Genomic DNA, 22,530 nt, shown 5'->3' with positions numbered 1-22,530 from the left:
GAGTTATGCAAAGCCTACAGCGACGTCTAAGAAAAATCGGTCATTTTCAACAAAGAGATACAAGGGGGCGGGGTTCCAGAACTTTCCGGTCAGGCGGTCACTAGAAGATCAGAGCGGTGCGTCACGACAGCCTCCAGCCAAGCCTCCCCCCGTTTCCCGGGGAGGGGGCGGGGCGGGCTCCCCGGCGGCGGAGGCCAGCGCAGCCGCAGTGCAGCTCGTGAGCGCCGCGGCCTGGGGAGGGGGGGGTGCAGGCCAGAGGCTCGCGCAGTGGGCGGTGCAGAGAGACGCAGGCGCAGAGAGACGCCGGCGCCGCCGTCCGCTCCGAGACTACTCGCTTTACGACACCGCAGAGAGAGCTGACGTCATTTCCGTCCGTAGGTCGCTAGTGCTTCCGGATTGCGGTCATTTTGTGCCCGTCTCGGGGTGATTTCTGGGCTGCGGAGTCGCTGTCTGCACCTCACCGCTACCTCTGCTGTGGTGCCACTCGCCTCCCGATTTCCCCGCGCTTTTCCTCCTTCCTGACTCCTCTTAGGTTCCCTCCGAGCCTTCTGCCCCTGATCGCCCGGGTTCGCCGCGCCATCGCCTGTCGCTGTGGTCCGAGGTGGGTGAGCTGAGGCTGAGAGCCCGGTGCCGCCCCCCCACCTACCCACTCAACCGCCTCAGCGCTTCCAGCTGCTACCTTGCACCTTCCGCCATTTTCCCGCCTGCGAGGCTGGACCGATCGCGCTGTGGGTCTCGGGCTCCCGCGTTTCGGTGACCGGGGGAAGAGACGGAGTGGTTCTGGGGTGTGTGGAGGGGACACGTTCTTGGTGACGGTGCGTCTGTGGGAGTTGCAGCTGGATATGCAGCCATAATAGATGGGGGATGGAGTGCGAGAATCGACGGTGGCTGGACGACGGGGCTTCAATTCCGTTGTTTTCTTTGGGATTTAAGAGATTCAAATGATCCTGTCCAAAGGGGCCGTGTCGGCCTCGATAGTCTCTTTCTAGGGTTTCTACGTAGGATGCTGTTTGGGAAATAAAAGGGTTTCATTTCTCCTTTTACGGCTGTCTTAGGATTTAAGTAGTTCAGTTAAGCGTGCTCCGTCATCCATGAATTCATCTCACCCTTTTGTTCCTTTTTCTTAGCTAAGGAATTGGCATGTCGTAGGCCCCCGATGATGGCTTCATAAATACGTGAATCATGGGAGGGCCCAAATTGCTATCCTCTTCGTGTAGGCCATTAACCGTTTACGTGTAAATTGGGAATAATCATGGTGCTATGTGAATATTCTGTAAAATACACAATAATCTGTTGGTCTCTTAAGTCACGAGGCATGGGTTACAAACAATAATAAAGGTGTATGTTCTTGAAATGCTGTGCATGTTTTGCGCGTCCTATTTCTCTTAAGTGTTCATTTGGGGAGGGAGGAAAGTTTGGAGGATCCATAATTTGCTGCTAGCTTTAGACCACTGGGAAAAGGACATGACGTCTCTGTTATTCCATTTTTGGAGAGTGGTGTTTTGTGGGAGAGGTGTTTCCTGATGATTATTTTTTTCTAATGGAATGACTTTGAGATTTTTCCTCCTTTATTTGGGGGAATTAATAATCATTGGGCATATATGTTTGAAAGGATCCAAACATAGGATAATGTGAAATAAAGTAGCGATAGGAGGAAAACTGCCTTGTTTTATTGATGTCCTTTTAATAACAATAGAATCAGTTGATAAATACTGTACTTATAAAGCATCTATTTTATTTTTTTTTCAGTTAAGGGACCTAAGATGACTAGTCATTTCCAAATTAGTTAATAGGTCTGTGACTTTTATTTAGGTAACTATTAGGTATGTCAAGTATTTCAGACATAGTGTTTAGTAAATACTAGTTGATTGATTGCCATGTAGGCTAGTAATTTTGCTATACCATATCCTGACTTCGACCTATTTCATAATTATTTCCGATGCTAACTGTAAATGTTTTTGATGCAGGAAAGATGAATGGGAGGGCTGATTTTCGAGAGCGGAATGCAGACGAAGTTCCAAGACCAATTCCTCGTAACTATCAATTACGTATTTATAATTAGAAGCACGTTCTCTGTAGAGAAATTTTTACTCCCATGAGGAACAGTATAGCAGCTGGGCTGACTTCATGGGTGTGACCTGTGCAGTCACATAGGGACCCACACTTCGTTAATGATCTGTTGCCATCTTGAAATTCTTAATTTGAACAAGAGGTCCCAAGTATTCCATTTTGCACTGGACATAGCACATTATGTAGTCAGTTCTAACTAGCAGATAGTAACATTGACTTCTGTTTGAAGTCAAAGTTTAAAGTTTTCAAGCCAGTTGTTTCATAAGTTCATTTAAAAAATGAGTGTTTTGTTAATGTATAAAAATAAGGTAATTTTTTAGACTTAGTTGTTCCATAGGTGTTTTAATGTTTGTCGATTTTCCTTGGTAAAAAGACATAGGGGCTGATTACATTCCAACAGAGGAAGAAAGAAGGGTCTTCGCAGAATGCAATGATGAAAGCTTCTGGTTCAGATGTAAGTTACATTTTCTAATCAACAAAATTTGACCTTTAGTACCTGATATTTTAATGACTTCGTATAGAAAAATTGGCACACTTTTGGCATAGTGTGTTTATTACTAAAAGAGGTTATTAAGGAAATAGAATTGTACACATTTTAAAGTAATAAATTTCTAGAACTTTTTCAAGACAGATGTATTTTTGTTGGTAACAGTAATAGCATTTACTGAGTGTACATGGATTATATATTTTAAAAAACCTAATGTTGATAACTATTACTTTCACTTTACAGATGAAGAAATTGAGGTTTAGAGATGTGAAATGAGTTACCTAATGTTACACAGCTGTTAAGTCATGATGTCTTGACTTGAAGCCAGGTCTGTCTGAAACAGAAGCTCATGATTTGAACTCAACTTTTAATCACTACATGATAAAAATTGATTACTTCCCACTTATCATACTGAAATGCTATTACACTACCAGCTTTTGATTCTGACTAGAGACCTTATACATGAAGATTTTATTGTTTTAAATACAGGAACTATTGAAAGAAACATAAAACATTATCTTACTTTTGAACAGAACCCTTCGTGTTCCTTCACTTGGTCATTGCAGTCCTTACAGATAAGGTAATTCTAACAAAAAAGCAGGATGGAATTTTTAAAGGATGGGGTGACTTAGGTAATTAAAGAGGATGTACATTTTCATCAGTCAGCCTGGTATTTATACTTTCAACATATAATTATAAGGAGACAGACTAGTAATCGTGCATTAGAAAATTTTTTACTTTCCATTTGTTTCTTCAAATAAGGATAGTCTATGTATTTGTGATGTTTACATGTATTTAATAAGAATAATGGAATCCATATTTCTATGGAGAGTTTTGTGTCTATTGATTTACAAAGGTTGCGATGAAAGTAGGAATGTGTGGAAAAAGTACTTACTAAGGTAATTTTTACACATTTTTAAGTTTGTTAAATGCTATCTTCATCTTGGTTTAAAATTAGACTTACTGATCTAGGGACTATTTTTTTCCTTAAGGTGACTTTATTTCTACTCTGATCTCCTTTCTGTTAATCTTAAAGCATAATTATGAAGGCATGTTATTTGCATTTATTTATAATTGTGACCCTATGCACTGACAACACCATTTGTATCTGTGCCAAACGTACAGCTAATGAAAGAATGTACACAAGAGAGGTCAGTTTAGTGTGTATTATATGTTACAGTTCTCAACCTTTGGAATTACTGAAAAGGTAGGTATATGAATTCATAGTAGTTTTCACGCATTATTTATAGATCTTTGAGAATGATATTTTATACATGTGTACTCCTGGTTTTCAAGTGAGTAAGTATAATGAAAGATAAGAGCATAGGCCTGACTGTCTGGATTCAAATCCCAGCTCCACACGTATTGTGAGATTTCAGGCAAGATCCTGATGTCTGTGTTTGCCTCGGTTTCCTTATCTGTAATATGGGGATAATAACCCATCTGATTGAATTGTTTATGGGGATTAATTCAATTTAATTTATTATATAAATGTTAAGCTACCTTTTATTAAATGGCTGTTGGTGCTGTTGTGATTAATGAAATAACAATTTCAATTGAAAACAATTGTAATTTAGAATAGCACTGTGCTATTGTCAGTGAAGAAGAGTTAAAAGATTTTTAGGGGTCCTGGTATTGGATGTGGTTGGGACCATGGTCATAACACAAAATAGTTTTTGGACAGCAGTGTCAGCAGTTTGCCTAAAACATTTAACAGTCTCTGAAATGGTACTCATGGTATAGTGGAAAAGGCCACAGACATGAGAGTCAGGAGACTTGGGTTTTGATCTAAGCTCTTCCACAAACTAACTGTCGCTATTGCTTTGAGCAAATGACTTGTCCTTTCTGGATATCAATTTACTCTGATTAGGATGAAGACTAGACACTAAGCTCTGAAGTCCCTTTCAATTTTACCATTCCCTTTTCCTGTGGCGGAATACATGAGTTGGAAAGAGACCTTACTTCTAATCTATTAATCTTTATAGCATGAAAAGAAGAGATTTATGAGAAGACATAGTGATGAATATCATAACTATTAGGTTGGTGCAAAAGTAATTGCGGTTTTTGCAATTTAACCTTTTAAACCGCAATTACCGTGTTTTGCGGAAAATAAGACCTAGCCGGACAATCAGCTCTACTGCGTCTTTTGGAGCAAAAATTAATATAAGACCCGGTCTTACTTTACTGGAATATAAGACCGGGTCTTGTGTGATGTAATATAAGACCTGGTATAATATAATTAATATAATATACCAGGTCTAATATTAATTTTTGCTCCAAAAGACGCATTAGAGCTGATTGTCCGGCTAGGTCTTATTTTTTGGGGAAACACGGTACTTTTTCACCAACTTAATAGTACTACAATCTCCATAACCAGACTGTTACTCTTTGCATTGTACCATCTTCGTCTAAGAAGAAAGTGAAATAGGGAAAGCATAATCCATTGGAGAGATGGCCAACTAACTCATCACTAACTCATTGTTTTATCTTTATATATTTCTTCATGTTGCAATCCTTGAACCAAGTTGAAGGAGAAAAATGGTTGCAAATTGTACTGATGCTGTAATCAAAAGGGAATTGTCCTTTGAAAAACCTTGGATAATAATACATTAAGGCACTCTAACCAACAATACAGAAACTATTTTTCCAGATAGGTAAAATTTGTTAGTAAGTAGTAGAGTGAGGATTCAAACCTTAGGGTTTCTGCAGATTGTTTCTGATGGCAAAACTAATGACCTATTCCAAAGTTACAGACTTTAATCATGAAATCTAATAATGTCTTAATTACTTTCATTCTTAAATTGCCCATATGTAGTCTAGACCAGGGTTGAGCAAACTACAGCCTAAGGGTTAAATTTGGTTTTCACATTTTCAAATGGTTTTAAATGGAAACAAATTAAAAGAATATATTTTGTTATATGTTAAACTTACTGATAAACAGTTCCCTATGCTGATTGATACAAAACTTTCCCTGAGTGATAAGTGGCTCACTGTGCCTAAGATGCCTAAATTTTTAATTTTGCAGCCATAAATAAAATTGTATTGGAACGCAGCTATGTTCATTTGTTTATGTATTGTCTCAGTTCTTTTGCTTTAAAATGGCATTTGAATAGTTGGAACACAGACTGACCCATGAAAACTTGAAATGTTTACCTTCTTGCTCTTTACAGGACATTTCCCAACGTCTGGTCTGGAACTGCACTATCCAATGTGGCAGCCACATGTAACTATTAAATTTAAAACAATTTACAGCGGAAAGGATACCAAGCAAAATGAGTAAAGCGAAAAGGAGTATGGGGTGAAGTCCGGAGGAGACTAGGCAAAAGCTTCCAAGAGTCATCTTCCAGGGGAGGGCAGAGGAGGAGACACAAATGTGCTAAATGTCTCCAGCTACTAGTTAGTTGTAGTAACACCTGTGAGGTGTTACCTAGGAAGGGATCTCATTAGAGACTCAGTACCTGAAATTTTTATTGGGGGCTGGTTATATAGGTATTCTCAGCCTAGCAGGTCCCAAAATTCCAGAATCAGAAGGAAAGCAGGTGTTCAGCATAAACTATTTGTAGAAGCCATTTAGGGACAGTGAGCCACTTATTTGGATAAAGTTTTATATCAGTTTTGGGAACTGTTTACTAGTCAAGTTTCCAGACATCAGCCAATAACTTTTGCAAGCAGGTCTTCTTGAATTGTATTGTTTAATATTTTGTAATGTTTTCTTAAATTTAAAATGTTTCTTTTGTATTTCCACTGACTAGACAGTACAGCTTTTAAAAATGGAAAACTCTCTTTTAAAGATCTTAATTGTGCGACATACTTCCTGGATGGTTTTATTGGTATACATTTTTCTGTCCTAATGAACTCAGACAAAATCTTTTGTTGATGTTGACAAGTTCTTTTTTCTCCTGTAGCTGTGCCTTTGGCTGCAACAAGTATGTTGATCACTCAAGGATTAATTAGTAAAGGTAAATACTTAAAATTTGAATTTATTTCGCATTTTGGATGTTATGTTTTTATGTTCTTTTCCTGAGTTTTAGATAAAGTAAATATGATAATGTGTTATATCATGATAATGTATCATATTAAACATCATTGATGAATTTCTACACCATCAGAAGACTTACATCTTCATGGACTGACACAAATATCTTGATTTGAGAATTTGATGTCCTCTTGCTCTGTAGCAACACTAAGAGTCTGTAAGAGTAAAAAAGTAAAAACCTGTGGATGGTTTACTGGGGTTAGAGAGACAAACCTGGCCTAGAGAGGCCATCTACCTCACTGTTACCTAGCAGCAGGTTTGAAATGCACATTCCTGGACCCATCCCACACTCTCACTGGGCCCAGGAATTCTTTTAACAAACTCCTGGTTACCCTTATGCACTGGTTTAAAGATGAATGGCTCCCTAAACTAGCTTCATCTTACAATAATGGGGGGAGGGGGCATTTTCTTGTCCCAAATTCTGTTGTTTTAAATAGTACAGTATATTCCATGTGTGGAATTGAGTTTAGAGTAAGTATTAAATGTATCTTAAAATTATCTCTGCATCTTAAAATTAAATGCACATTGCATTTATTCTGTGAACTATTTCCTTGCAATGAGAAGATGTCCTAGGATGGCCTCCACATATTTTAAAACCCTGTTCTCTTAGCTAGCTCCTAAAACATGACTGTGATAGGAAATTTTAGCCTTTTCACATTAGCAGTATTTCACATTAGCAGTATGTAGTACTTAGATAGTATTGACACAACTAGTTGAGAAAGTAGTTTAGGAGGGAAATGGGAGGATTTGGGGAGTTCAAATTTTGTTTATTTAAAGTATTCCCAAGAACTTCATTACAAAGTGCTACCATGATAGAAATCTTAAAAATGGAAACAATATACATGTTCACTTAAGTGCTTTAGGACTAAGTTGTTTGATATACTAAGATTGTTTCTATAGTGTGAAACAACATTTTTATCACATTGCTTTTAAGGAAAAACTGGCACAGGGAGTTATGAACGGAGAAATTACAGTGTCTTATTGTACTGCCCATTTTATCTATCTTAATCCAGTCATTTAATAATGATTGGAGCTAGGCATGAGGGGATTTTACAAAACAAATTTAAGAGCTGCTAGTAATTCATCTGAACAAACTGAACACAATGTGAAGCAAATTGAGAATATAATTAAATATTTAATAAACTACTAAGTTGTGTAGTGGAGACTTCAAGAGCTATAGGTCTTCAAAGAAATATTTCTGCAGAGCTGCTACGATCAAAGAAAGTTTTTTGACAGAAGTGGATTTTGAAGATAGACAGGATTTGGGTGAGAAGGAAGAGTATCAAAAGGAAAGAGGGATCTGATTATCAAAATAATAAGCATGATTATTGGGAGGGACAGTCAGAAGATTGATATGGCTAGACTGGCAAAATCATGCAGGGAAGAATGAAAAGTCCATTGACTAGCTCAGGTAGAACCAGGAGAAATGGTAATTCTGATTAGGTTACAGAGAAAGTAAACTTGGATCTTTGGGGCTTAGGTAGAATAGGAGACTTAGAGGGCCTGAAGTTAGAAGCAGTCACAGTGGGAGAATGAGATTGCACATACTCATTTAGACAGACTTTGTATCTTCAACAATAAAAATCACTGCTGGTTTTGTTTTTGTTTGTTTGTTTTGGGTCTTTTTTTTTTCCTAGCTTGGGAATACCTTGCTCCTACACATAACTGAATCACAGAGTAATTCCCTTTTTCAAGTTATAGTTATATCCTTGTAGAACTATTATCATATATATAAGGTGAAGCCTCCTAAAAATACTAGGATCTATTACTGAGGAGGCAAATTATTCTTGTAGCCAGAATCCTCCTGAATTCGTAGTCACCATTTGGTGATTATTTTACTTGTTACCAATGGCAATTTATACCTGTATGATTTCATTTACAAAAGTCTTAACACATGAACAACAACATTGTTCCAACATCATCTGTAATTGTCCATGACTGACCCTGGAACCTTATAGTGGAATTTAGTGTTCTATTTTTTAGAGAACATAAAATTGTTGAAAACGATTTAACCTAATTCATAGAATAATACTATTTTCTATTGAGCATGTCACATGTCATCTTTTTAACTTTGTCAGAGTTGTTTTTTATTGGGATTTTGATACTTTAAAATAAAATACAAAAAGTAGCATTGGATGATATATAACTCATGTAACTATTTCCCAGAATTATGGTCTTTTGTTGAAATTTTATTCGGGTCTTATATTTTTGGGTGGGTTATTCAAATAAAGTATCTCAAAAAAAGGGGGAGGGAGAGAGACTGTAGAAAAAGGAATTCAGAATCCACCAAGACATTTTGCATTTAATCAAAAAGCCTAAAATTTTGTATATGCTTTCATCCACAGTATGTCATATTCAGCATAGTCTTAGTTGCTCTTTCTCTACTTGATCCTTTTTTATCAAAACATTTAAATGTGCTCAGGTCTGTTCTCACTTGAGAATATAAAACAGAAAAAAATCTTCCCTTATATCCCTTTCCAGCTGCTCCCAGCTGTCCTGCATCTGAAGCCAGACTTCAAGAATGAGCACTTCACTTTGTACTACTTTAACCCATTGCAGTCTGTGTCACAGATTATGGATGTATTCTAACATTTACCAAAAGTTTTTAAAAAGTTATCACCACAACCTCCTGTTGCTTAAATTCGGTGGACAATTTTTGTTCTTGACTGTTACACAACTTTAACCAGTCCTCCTTGAAACATTCTCTTGCCTTGACTTCTACAATAGCACGTACTTCTAATTTTTCTCATACCTCAAGCAACTCCCTCCTTTTTCACATTTTTTGAGTGATATGTACCGTACAGTTTTTGGAAATAGCATTATAAGACATAAATTCATGACCTCTTGGTGCTTATATTCTAGTGTGGGTTTTCTTCTTCCACTTGTGTTTTTCTTCAGAGTTCTGCTCTTTCAGTTTTCAATCTATATACTATTTCCTAGCAATACTCTGGGCTTCAGAAACCATTTGTTGCTCTAAATCCCCAGGATTATCTCTAGCTTAGACATCTGCTTCAGAACCATGTTCTGTGCATTTCCACGTAGGTCGCCTTCCCTACAGGCTCCTCAAACTGAACTCGTTTCATCCCAAACTGAATTCATTTCCCCCAAAACCAAATTCTCTTGTTTTCTCCATATCTGAATGACATCACTATCCAGCCATGAAACTGAGGTGTTATCCTTCACTCTGTCCCTTACCTGCCTGTCCAATAAATGCCCATGCTAGTCCGGTTCCTAAATATTCTTTGTATACTATACTGTACCTTTTTCTGCCTGGCCACTATAGAGCAACCATCTGCTAGTAGGATTGCCTTAGCCTTCAGCAAGTCTGTTTGCCACCATTCTTGCTACTTCCTCTTAGAAAATGGACTATCTCTGTCATCTGTCAGAGCATAGTACACGTTGATAATCAAATATTAGAGTGAATGGATAGCAACCAACACACTATTTTTGTCTTCACCTCTCTGGATTGGAAACTATAAGGGTAAAGAGAGTATCTTATTTACCATTATATATCTGTACTTCCTACAGTGTTTCCCCGAAATTAAGACCTAGCTGGACCCATCAGTTCTAATGTGTCTTTTGGAGCAATAATTAACATAAGATCCGGCCTTATACCAGGTCTTATATTAATTTTTGTTCCGAAAGACACATTAGAACTGATGGTCCGGTTAGGTCTTATTTTCGGGGAAACATGGTAGTTTGTAGTGCCTGTATGTTTGTTGTAAGTGGTCTATAACTATTTGGTGACAGAATGAAGGAAAAACTTACATAAATGTAGATATTACCATCCTCCATTTCTCATCTGGTTTGTGTAAATGAAGGAACTGAGGCTAACAGCATTAAAGAATTCTATTTTTATACTTTGTATGCATTAAATCAGGCAACTATTTATTCTTATACATTCTTTCAATATTTGTGAAATTCACCCAGTGGTATGCTGGAACTGGCTTGTACTGGCTTCAGAGAGCTGATTTTTAAATTTTCAAGAACTTGGCAAGCTGGTTTTTAAACCATACATGGTCCATGTATTTGCTCCTCAGAAATCAACCAACATTACAAATCAGGGCTTTTTATTTGGAGAGCTGGTTTACCAGCACATCACTAGATTCATCCATGTTGTTGCATGTAGTTGCAGGTTACATACTCTCATTGCCATCTAGTTTTCCGCTGTGTGACTACCACAGCAGTGTTTATCCATCGTCTTGTTACATAGGCAATTGAGTAGTTTCCAGTTTTGACTATTACAAATAGTTCAGCCATGAATACAGTGTCTGTTGGTAGACATTTTGCTGGGTCATAGATTATGTATACGTTTTGTAGATACTACCAAACTGGACCAATTTACACTCCTACTGCCAATTTATTAGGAGAATTCTATTTGTATCAGATCACCAACACTTGGTGTTTTCATTGTCTTCGTACTTTAGCCATTATGGCGACAGGGATACTGATTGCATTGTAGTTTTAGTTTTCATCTGATATCTAAGGATTGTTAAGGGTCATTTCTTTTGTCTGTATCCCTTTTGGACATACCCTGCTTTATGAAGTATCTATTTAAGTCTGTTGTCCATTTTTCCACTGAATTGTCTTTTTCCTATTGGTTTTGTGAGAGTTCTCTATGTATTCTGGAAATGAGTCTTTTGTCATACACACACATTAATTTTTTTCTTTGATTAACTGTAGTTCTTAATGTAATATCGAGTTCAATTTATCAGATCTCTCCTTATGATGAGTGCTTCTTGTAGTCTGTTTAAGATCTTTGTCTATTACAAGATCATGAAGAAGTTCATGCTTTCTTCTATAAGCTTTATTTTATCTTTAATACTTAAATTTTGAAGTCATCTGGAATTGTTTTGGAATATTGTATGAGGTAGGATCAATCTACATTTTTCCCCCTTGTGGATATGTGGTTGACCCAGAATTACATTTTGAAAGAACTCTGTTCACTGCAGTGCAGTGTTGCTTTTGTTATAAATCAAGTGATGGCATATATGGGTCTGTTTCTGGACTCTCTTTTGGTTTGGTCAGTTTATTCTTATAAGAGACTGTCTTAATTACTGTAGTCATAGATCTTGATATCTGTTGGTAGTTCTCCAATTTTGTTCTTCAATATTGCCTTGCTTATTCTTGTCCCTTTGTGTTTCCACATGATTTTTAGAATAAACTTTCCAGTTTTGGGGAAAACTTTTCTTTGATTTTAATTAGCATTGCGTTGAATTTATAGATGAATTTCTGAAGCATTGCCATCTTTATGATATTTAGTCTTTCGGTTTGTGAACATGGTATATTTCTCCATTTTAGTTTTCATTTCTCCAGTAAGTTTTGTAGTTTTCAATGTAGAGATCTTTGATATTTTTCATTAGATTACTCCTGAGTCTGATTTTTTTTTTCTTTTTTTGGGGCTGTAATTGTATCTTCCAAAATATGGGTTGTTTTTTTTGTTTGTTCGAGATATAAAGAAATTTTTTTTTGGTATATTGGTCTTGTATGTATCAAGTGATCTTGCTAAATTCACCTAGTCTAATAAATTGTGGAGTTTTTGATTTCCTTCATGTTTCTGTTAATACTGAATTTACTTGGTTCTCTCTTTAAATGGCTTAGGTTCTAGAGCTAATGTTGTTAGGTAGTATTTCAAGAGAGCCTACACTGATTTTTCCTTATTTATTGTGGGTTGTACAAAGCTGCTGAGAAATAGATATGTCTTACTTTATATTGCATTGCTAAACTTCCCACTTTTGTCTCACACTAGAGATCACGTAGTAACTAGTAGAAATAGTTCCTTTGCATTTTTTACCATAATTTCTGTGTCATTTTCTTATATACTCTTAGCATAAACTTGGCACAAGCCTATTTTATCGTAATAAAAGATGTAACATCTTAATTATGTGAATGTGTCTTCCTTTAACAGTATTAACTCAGAAATATTTACTCTTTTTATCTTTAGGAATTCTTTCAAGTCATCCCAAATATGGTTCCATCCCTAAACTCATATGTAAGTATGACTACTAGTTTCCTTAGCTTTTGTCTAAGTAAAATAGTGTTTTTATCAAATATTTTGTTTTACTCATAGCAGTTACTTGATTATTTGCTTTAATAAATCAGTTTAAGCTTTTCATTAAATGGACTAGTAGAGCTTTTTATTGTTCACATTAAAAATCATGAGTTACTTCAAAGAGGAATTTTTTTATAATAGAGTATTAATTTTAAATTGTTTTGTAAAGATAGAGTATTTGAAAATAAATCCTCTGCATCTGTCTATGAGGAAAGAACTCAGATTCTGATTAATCAAAACAGTGTATTTTAAAATTAAGCCTAATTTTAAAAAGAAGTATTTAATTTACATTAAAAATGTAAATAAGCATAACTTACATTTAAGTGCAAAACTTATTTACATTTTGTGATATGGTAATAGAAAAGAAGCTAAATTGCTCTAAAAAATACCTGAGGTTTTTAATGATAAATACCAGCATAGGCTCTCTTTTGTATTGGAAACAGACATTTGATGCAACAATAGCCAGATTTAGGTAACATTTCATGATTCATTATTGTAAGAGATATATTGCACCTGATTTTAAAAATAATCTTAAGAAATTATCTGGGCAAATGGTATGATCCCTATTTTACAGGAAAAGAAATGGCCCAAATCCCTGTGACTAGACTAGAGCTCTGATGTTTTGATTCCTTATTCCATTATACCTTTACCATATCTTTCCTATCTATATTAATAAAGTAATTAGTAAAATAGAATTTATTTTATCTTACAGCAACTTTATTTTGGGTTGTTTGATTTTGTGAAAGTGAATTATAATCCACTGAATCTGGGAACTCTGAATCTGATTTAATGTGATGCTTTTACATTATTTCAGGAAATATTAGTCTTTCCACACCAAAGACATAATTAGGATCACATTTTTTTTAAATGTTCTTGTAGAAAAGTGCCTAAAAAGGCACACACATTGAGTCACACTCTGTTTGTTTTTACAAATAAGTTGCTTGTATCATGGGATACTTTGCTGGAAAGCTTTCTTATGTGAAAACTTGCCAAGAGAAATTCAAGAATCTTGAAAATTCCCCTCTTGGAGAAGCTTTACGATCGGGACAGGCACGACGATCTTCACCACCTGGGTATGCCAGATTCTGACCTTTATAACGTTTTTTTAATTTTAGCTAAAAAATTGTAACTGGATATTGCCATAATTCAGGCCATGAAACATTGCCTAACTGAGGGACCATTGGAAACTTGCCACTTTGTTGCAAGCTAAAGCTAATTTTGTTTTAAAAAGGAGGAGTGAGATTTGACTGCCTTTGTTTTAAATACAGTCGCATCCCATTGGGAGTGCATATTCCAGAATAAAGGATTTTAATTTGGCAAACACCTTTGGTTAGCTATATTTTGGGCTTTTCTTTTGAATTCCCAAATATTTATCAATCCCAGCTCAACAAATTTCAACTGTTTTAATCTGTCTTTTGTTACAAATAGTAGAGAAATTGTATAAGTATAAATAAATGAACTTGAATAGGCAGTAATAAGGAAATTAAGTAGATTTGACAGGTAAATTGTCATAACATAAATGGCAAGCAGTGTAAACCCCAGGAGGGCTAGACTTATATCTGCTTTAGCACAATAGAGTTTATATGGACTGCTAATTTTTTTATGGCAGAAAGAAACAGACTTTTTTTTGCTATTTAAATAACTACGTTAAACTTACATGATCTCTTTAGAAAATAAGATAACTAGTTTCATACCTTTCATACGTTTAAATAAGTATAGGCAATGACTCATGTTTCTTATATAGTATGATTTTCTTTTATAGGTACTATTCACAAAAGTCAAAATACGATTCAAATGTGAGTGATCGTTCATCTTTTGTGACATCCCCAGCAGCAGACAACATGGAAAAAGAGGTGTTACCTCGTTATGAGCCAATTCCATTCAGTGCTGCTATGAATGAATCTACTCCTACTGGTATTACTGATCATATTGCCCAAGGTAGAAACTTCTCTTGAAATGAATGTCAGCATTTTATGGTCCAACGTATGTATAAATTTTATTTGATGACCTTTTCTGATGGATATCACCTCTATGTTCCACCATCAGCCTAAACTCAGCATGTTTGTTCATTTGTTTCTTCATTCATTCAACGTTTTTTGAGGTCCTGTAGGTGTCAGGCATTCTGCTAGGTGTGGAAGAAGTGAAGATGAATAAGAGCTGGTCCTTGTCGCTGGGAAACTCTCTGTCTGTTAGAAGATACAGAAATTAAGGATAAATTACTAGTATGTCCCATTAGTTGAAAATACTAACCAAGTTTAGTGGAATAGTAAAGAAACGCTAATTTGTGCCTCGTGGAAGCTTTAAGAAGGTTATATATGTTAGACTGGTCTTAAAGGCTTTCAGCTTTTTTGTAATGTGAGAAAAATAATAATTACCTGCCTTACAGAACTGTTGTCAAGTGAGAAAATCCATGTGAAAATGCTTTGTGAAGTTTGTATAAATACTAGCTTTGAAGATCACATAATGTAAGTGAAGAACATCAACTTTGGATTAAGGCCCGAATTTAAATCATGGTTGACATTTACTAGCTATGTGACTTTCGACAAGTAACTAATTTGTGATCCCTTTAGTTTCTTGATCTCTCGGAATGGAGATGAGAATACCTTTTTTAAAGAACTTTTGAGATGAGATGAGATAGCCAGAGATAATGCCTGGCAAATAATAGGCTCTCAATAAACGTTAGTTTCCTTCCTTTCTTCTATAGTCTAGTTTGCAGTGAAAAGTGAGGAATTAGAAACAGAAAGTGCAGGTTGCAATTCCTTATCTAAAATCCAAAAAGCTTTGAAAACCAAAGTTTTTTTAATAATTGGACCGGTGATAAAGTCTGACCTGAACTCATTTCAAACCCTGACCTAAACTTGATGTGTTTATTTATAATCTTTATTTTAATATGATTTTTCCTAAGTTTTATTGTAGAAGTATTAATGTATTTGCTTATTGAAATTGCTGCTCTAAACTTCTGAATGGATGAATATTAAATGATGTAAGGGCTATATATTGTAATTTTCTAAACTCAGAAAGTCTGAATTTTTGAAACATTTCTGATTCCAAGGATTTGGATAAGGAATTGTGGACCTATAGAGTATTTTTTGAAAATGCTTGCTTTGAATCAATTGTAAGTCAGAAACTATGGAGAGCAAACAAGGTTAAAGGAACATTTGGATTTTTCTTTTGTTTAAGATGGGAGACATTTGACTATATATATATATATAATATATACATATATATATTACATATATATATGTATATATGATAAAGGGAGGGAAGGCATACAGTGGAAAGGGAGAAGGTGATTGTAGATCAGGTAAGGTTCGAGATGACACAGTTCTTAGACAGGTTGGGATATAAAATAGCCACTGGCTATATATGGCTGTTTAAAATAATATTAAACTGAAAATGTAATTCCTTAGTTGCTTTGACAGCATTTCAGTTGCTCAGTAGCCACATGTGCTAGTGGCTACTCTGTAGGACTGCAGATGTAGAACATTGTCACATTACAGAAAATTATATTGGACAGCACTGCTTTAGAGCAAATGTGAGGGGGGTGACTATTAACTTTACAGAAAAAAAGAGACAGGAGAGAATGGAAGTTACAGATAACTTACATTCTTAAGTGGTTGAAAGTTATTCGGCGTCTGTTAATTCTGAACTGTTTTCTTTTCTCTGGATGGTCTAAAGACATCCAATTACAGCTGACCCTTGAACAAGGCAGGTTTGAATTGCGCAGGTCCACTGAACACAAACCCTCTTATAAGTGGACCGGCATGGTCCAAACCCGTGTTGTTCAAGGGTCAACTATAGTCAGAAAGGGAAGGAGGTGGGTAGATGAGAGAGAGTGGTTAAAGTCGTTATTTTATCTCCCAAGGCAGCTATTCTTGTCTCTCACTGCATCTCTCCATTTTCCCATCTCTCAAGTTGACATCCATTCTACTTGTGTTCTAGCTGTGCACCAATTCTTCCTTTGTAATGACTTCCATCTTTTCATGCATTTGCATTAGCAGATTCCATTTCATGTTATATAATTTCTTTACCAAATAAACAAAAAAGTGCCTTTGGTATCTGCCCAGACTACAGCAAGGCCCATATTTTAGTATATGGCCTTCCATCCGCTGCTCTGCTTTCTCACCCGATTCTCTAAGTTAAGATTTTTGCTCTTTGACTGCTCTCCACATGGGCCAGCAGTAGCCTCCTTTTTGTTTAAGGAGAGCTACTTGTCCTCTTCAGTTCTGCTTTCTCTTACCAGAAATTCAAAGTAGAAAGTACTCCTTCATAGTTTATTACAGTTAGATTTAAATCAGTGCTATTTTACATTGTCTCATTCCTTCCAGCTCTGAATAACCTTCCCAAAGGAGTAAATTATGCTCCCTACACAATGCAGGATATTTTCATTTGGCTTTTGTAAGTGTAAAAACTTCTCCCTAATTTTCTGCCTGATTTATGTTTTCATTATTTGTTGCAGAATTTCAGAACAATGGAAAACTATTAGACCTGGAAGGAACTTTAAAGATAGATTATTTAGTTAAACTTTCTTGTTTCACAATTGACAAAACCAAGATTTCAAAGAAGCTTAGTAATTTGCCCAAGGACATCCATTAATTGTCAGCATAGTAGAAATGAGAACCTAGGGTTTCTAACTATTAATCTAGTAGTACACAGTATCTCCTTCAGAATTTTAAAAATATCATTTGTGGTGAAAGGAAACGAGTCCAATAATTACGCATTATTAGTGAAATAAAAAGCGCTTTTTAAACCCAATATAAGGTTACAATATTTTTTTTGTATTTTTTTATTTTAGCAAGAAAAATTTACTTTTTAACAATGATTTGAACTAATAAGGAGAAATTAAAATGTTCTGTGTCAGAGCAATATACTTTGAATTAAGATAAAAGATAATAGTTGAAAGCATTTAATGTATAGTTATATTGCTTTAAAAATTCTGAGTATTTACTGGGCTGTACCTTTGAGTTCCAAAATAGTACCATTTAACAAAAAAATTTTTTAATTGTTTTAATTAATATGTTATGTTAATTAAAATAATGCGCCCAATTTGTATGTCTTAGTATAAAGCTCTTTGAAAAACACTACTTTTGGAGTGGTGCGTAAGATTGTAAGTTAAGTAGTTGTTTACTGGATGTTATGTTAACATTAGTTAATTTCTCTAAAATTTTTATATGACCTTTTTTGCTGGTTATACATTTTATAAAGTATGTTCAATATTTGGCCTTGTCAGCCAATATTAAGAGTAATCATGTATGTTTATGTGAGTATTTGACTCTTTGATAATATGTATTCATACCTTGACTCTCTTTGGGAGAGAGAGAATAAATGCTGGTTCCCCCGGTGAAATTATAGTTGCCACCTTCTTCTGCCTCAGTATTGTGTTCATTGGACCTGAGTGAAGATGATGCACGCTATGATTAAAGGCTATGTTTTATACTTTTCAGTAGCTATTTTCAAGTATTTTTGTTTAGATGTAAAGATGATAAAATAATTTTTTTTTAAATAGTTGGAGTTGTTTGCATATAGACTGGTTATAGGAACATTTAGCTATGGAAATATTAAATAAAATGTATACTATTTCAAGTTTTTTTCAGTTGTCAGTATATTTTTCTTCATATAAACACTGAATGACTTTCCAGTATAAAACTCTAACATGTTAATGAGTCTAAATTGTGCTGGTATGTATTATGAGATCTGTTCTGTCCATGGTGAGTTTGTAATTTTTTTATGTTAATTTTAAATTTTAGAAATAAAAGTTTAAAGTGTAAGAGGAAGTTGATTTTAGTTTTTCATACCTTGGGGAAAATATAGTATTTTTGGAATGGTGGTGGTAATTTGATCCTTTATTTCACTTTACTTTTTATTGTAGGTAAGGAGCATGTATAAAATTTAGTTGTTTTGGATTTATTCAAATCCTTTTATCATTTATTAACTGTTTGTTGTTTTAGGACCTGATCCCAACTTTGAAGAAAGTCCTAAAAGAAAAAATATTACATATGAGGAATTAAGGAATAAGAACAGAGAGTCATATGAAGTAACTTTAGCACATAAGACTGACCACTCAGTCAGGCCTATGCAGGAAAGAGTGCCCAAAAAAGAAGGTATGATAGTTTAGTCTAACCACTTTATTCTTTAGGAATGGAAACTGCAGCATTAGTTTAAAACATTAATTATACTAACGTGATTGAATTCCACAAGTAATTAACCAAAGTAACATTTTTTTAAAAAGAAGAGCTATTTTACAGTTATCACTTCTTCCTTTTTTTTTTTTTTTTTTTTTTTTTTACTTCTTCCTTTTTAAGGCGTTCCAAAGGCCATGTTGTGTTGGAAAATAACGAAGTCTAAATAGTAGTGTGACTGAAGATAGTAAGACTAGTTTTTGTAATACAGTGTAAAATGTATACTTCCGATGTGACAGTTTTCCCTTATAAAAAGTCACCTTGGAAACTTACCATTTTTTTAATGATGCATTTATTTCCTAAAATCAGATCTGGTGACTTTAAGGTTGATAATTGGGCTGTAATGCCACTTATATGTTTGTGAAATTGAAATAAGAATTATATACTTTACAAACCAGCTTTTAGGACACTTCCAAAAGAGGAGTTTGACTTTTTTACAAATAGTACTTTTGCTCTATAATTAATTACAAATTTTAAAATCGCAGTTTAAGTCAATTCGAAGCAGTTATACATTAAGTAAATTCTGTGACACAGAAGTTTACCTCTAATGGAAGGGGGCATTGTGAATAGGGGTTTGTAGCTATTTTAATATAGAATTTTAGAGGATGTGTCCTTGTTTAAGGTTTTCTATTTACTACTTTAAAAATGGAAGGAATAGATTCTCGGTACCTCCTTGAGAGTTGTATCCCACAAGAATGTAAAACTACATAAAAATTCTTAGTATTTCTTATGATTACTCTTTAGAGCCAGTTTTATTTCTAATTGTTAGTTGCTGCATTTAGAATTTTGTTTTCATAATGATGGAGAATATCTATCATATGATTGATGTGAAAAAATCTAGCTTTAAAATGGATTTGTAATCAGTATTACTTGTTAATGTTTGTCATTAAAAAATTAGGGTAAGCCTTATGCATTCAGTGGCCATTACACTGTAATACGTAAAGATTTACTGGTACTTTGTTCTAATTAATTTGAAGATTTAGACTGTAAGCTCCATGAGGGCAGACAGTAATATTTTTCTCATTTTTGTAATCTTTTGTGTGTTTGCACAGCATAGTACCATACACTTGATAAATCAGAAATGGAGTGTTGCTTTGGGTCTTCCATAGGAAAGGTTAAGAAAAGAAAATGTAGAACTTTGGCATTTGCTAGATTTTGACATTTGTGGGTTTTGACTGTAAGCAGTCTTAAAAGTTGTGTTATATGACACAGTAATATGAAATAATTTCTTTGTAAAAAGAAAGCTGTTTTTTTGTGCTTTATATAAAGAAAAAAAGTTACAAATTAGTTTCAATGATTTTCTACAATATTCTATTCTAGAATCCAGACAGAAAATTTGACATTAGTACAATGTAGATTCATTGGGTCAAGAAGTGTCACTTGAAGTTTTCAGCTTTAGTTTGTGTGAATGACATTTATCTAATTAAAAATTAAGACTGAGGAAATTTAAAACTGTAAGCACATTTTTGGTTAGCTGTCAGGGAGATGATGTCACCACACGTCATGTAGCCTCTAGAAAACTATCTTGTACTAATGAGGGAATGAAAGCAAGGAGAAAAGGCAAAATATGAAGGAAAAGGGTATATAAGTCTTAGTAAAATAATGAAATAGTTTTGACTTCACGAATTCCTTGAAAGAGTCTTGGGTAAGGGGTCCTAGTCCATACTCTGATAACTGCTTCTTTACATTGTTAGGACTACTTGGGCCTTCTGTAAGTCACAGATGAAGGCTATGTAAAAGAGAGGCCAAAAGGTGAAAGAGGAGAGAAGTCAGGAGCATGTTTCAAAATGTAATTTATATAAAATGCAGGAATATTGGAAACTGTTTTCTCTTTGCACTAGTAGTACGGCTCATGGGAGAGAAGATTGAATGAACCAGAACCTAAAGTCCTGACCATTTCTATTACTGTATTTTTGTGATAAACAAAAATCAGTTTTTTATCACTGTGTCTTTAATTTCCCAGTAATTTTTTTGTGTGTGCTGTAATTCATACCAAACTTACTTAGGTAGTATGGTAAAAGTTGTAAAGGCACCAAGGCTTTGGACCTAATCAGATCTGTGTTCAAATTGTAGTTCTACTTATTAGGCTTGTACCTTGGGCAAGTTACTAATCTGTTTCCTCACCCTTAAAATGGGGGTTGTGTTTATAAGGTTGTTAAGAGGATCAACTATTTATGTAAATTTCTTGCTATAGTGCATTAGTATTTGCGTCTAACCTCTAGTTCACTAAAGTCTAGTTAGCCCTTTTTAAATTGACTCATGTCCATTCAAATGAGAGAGAAACATAACTTTTCATCATCATCATAGCAAACTTAAAATACCGCCTTATCACTTTTGGAATCATCAATTATTTGTGCTTTTTTCCTAGTCAAAGTAAACAAATATGGAGATGCTTGGGATGAGTGAAAAATTGCATCATTGGACCTACAGAAGGAGTTTCAATATCCATCTTCATCTAGGTGGTCATGAATACCTGCATGCTTTGAGCTCAGCAGCAGTCTTCATAAACACATTTAAAAACTAGTACCTAGATTTTCGTGGTTTGGCTTATTAAAATGATGTTTGAAAAACACAAAATTTAATGTTAATGTGTGAATGTATTCACCTTGGGGAACTATATGAATGATAGTATTATACCATGATTGTATACAGTTTGTGCAATTTAAGTTGCAGGGCAAGGATACTCTCCTATAAAACTATTGAGAGATTGTAATGCTGTACATGATACCTGCATGTTGAATTGGGGTGGGTGGGGGAGCAAGCATAGTTTTAAATGTTAAGCTTTACATCAAAAATTACTTAAAAGCTTTTCTCCAGTGTTCGCTGTATTCTCTTAATGTTTCTGGTAAATAAAATATAAAGGAACATGCATCTTCATTGATTTAATGTTCTTATTGTTTGCACTCTTTTTAAGACAATTATAAGTGGTGTTTTGTAGGGATAGGAAATAAAGTCTATCTCTGAATATTTAAAAATGATACGATAAATGGATTAATCAACATACAGTAAATGGCTCAATGCCTTAAAAAAAGCAGTGGTCATGTTTGAAAACTGCAAATTTCAGGGGAATAAAAATTTGGTATACTTTCTTCACTGTTGACCTAATGTTTGCTCCTGGAAAATGAAATTGTGGTCTCATCTAAATTCTGCTTAACTCGTAGACATTTTTGCCAGAAACGTAGTGTTTCAGTTACGTATTGCTGCAAATTATCCCAAAATTTGGTCGCTTAAAACATTAGTCATTTATTATCCCACTTTTTCTGTGGATCAGGAATTAAGGATTCAGCTGAGTAATTTGGTCTCTTGGTCTTTTATTTGCAGTTGGGGGCTGGAAGAAGCTGAAATGGAGCTAGAGCAGCGGGTCCTGGCCAGGGCATCATTCCTCCAGTTAGTTTCAGGACCTCACCATGTTGTGTCCATGAGTTAGTGTGGGCTCCTCACAGCAGTGTGCTCACGGCAGTCAGTTTACATGATTAGGGTTCTGGCATGAGTTTCAGTAAGCACGTGAAAAGCTGCATTGCCCTTCGTTGATGACCTAGACTCAGAAGTTGGTAGCATCATTTCTGCACAAACCTGCCTATCAAAGGGCAGGAACATAAGACTCCCACTAGACATTTAAAAAAAAACACGTGGGATGGAAGGTGTTGCAACTCTTTTTAGTGCACCATTTGGCCACAGTAATTCACATCCCTCCCACGTGCATAGT

At 35.1% G+C, this 22,530-nt stretch overlaps 1 protein-coding gene across 4 annotated transcripts; it reads left to right on the top strand.

Moving 5' to 3' along the window:
* The first annotated feature begins 343 nt into the window (after positions 1 to 343).
* Positions 344 to 21,695, top strand: OCIAD1 (OCIA domain containing 1). Of its 4 annotated transcripts, XM_081050222.1 has the most exons (9): positions 344 to 601; positions 1,968 to 2,033; positions 2,444 to 2,524; positions 6,463 to 6,516; positions 12,538 to 12,585; positions 13,583 to 13,718; positions 14,408 to 14,583; positions 18,594 to 18,746; positions 21,193 to 21,695. In XM_081050222.1, exons 2-9 carry the CDS (start codon positions 1,973 to 1,975, stop codon positions 21,228 to 21,230), a joined length of 747 nt encoding a protein of 248 aa, XP_080906348.1. In that variant the 5' UTR covers positions 344 to 601; positions 1,968 to 1,972; the 3' UTR covers positions 21,231 to 21,695. The 4 variants fall into 4 exon arrangements, 3 of the variants coding, with proteins under 3 accessions (XP_080906348.1, XP_080906350.1, XP_080906349.1); XM_081050224.1 differs by lacking the exon at positions 18,594 to 18,746 and having other exon boundaries at positions 382 to 601; positions 14,408 to 14,628; XR_013993462.1 differs by lacking the exons at positions 18,594 to 18,746; positions 21,193 to 21,695 and adding an exon at positions 15,032 to 15,110 and having other exon boundaries at positions 385 to 601; positions 14,408 to 14,867.
* The last annotated feature ends 835 nt before the right edge of the window (positions 21,696 to 22,530 follow it).

Source organism: Rhinolophus hipposideros, assembly GCF_964194185.1.
Source record: "Rhinolophus hipposideros genome assembly, chromosome: 1".
Lineage (NCBI taxonomy): Eukaryota > Metazoa > Chordata > Mammalia > Chiroptera > Rhinolophidae > Rhinolophus > Rhinolophus hipposideros.
The sequence above is the reverse complement of the archived record's forward strand: the minus strand, read 5'-3'. Positions and strand labels throughout refer to the sequence as shown.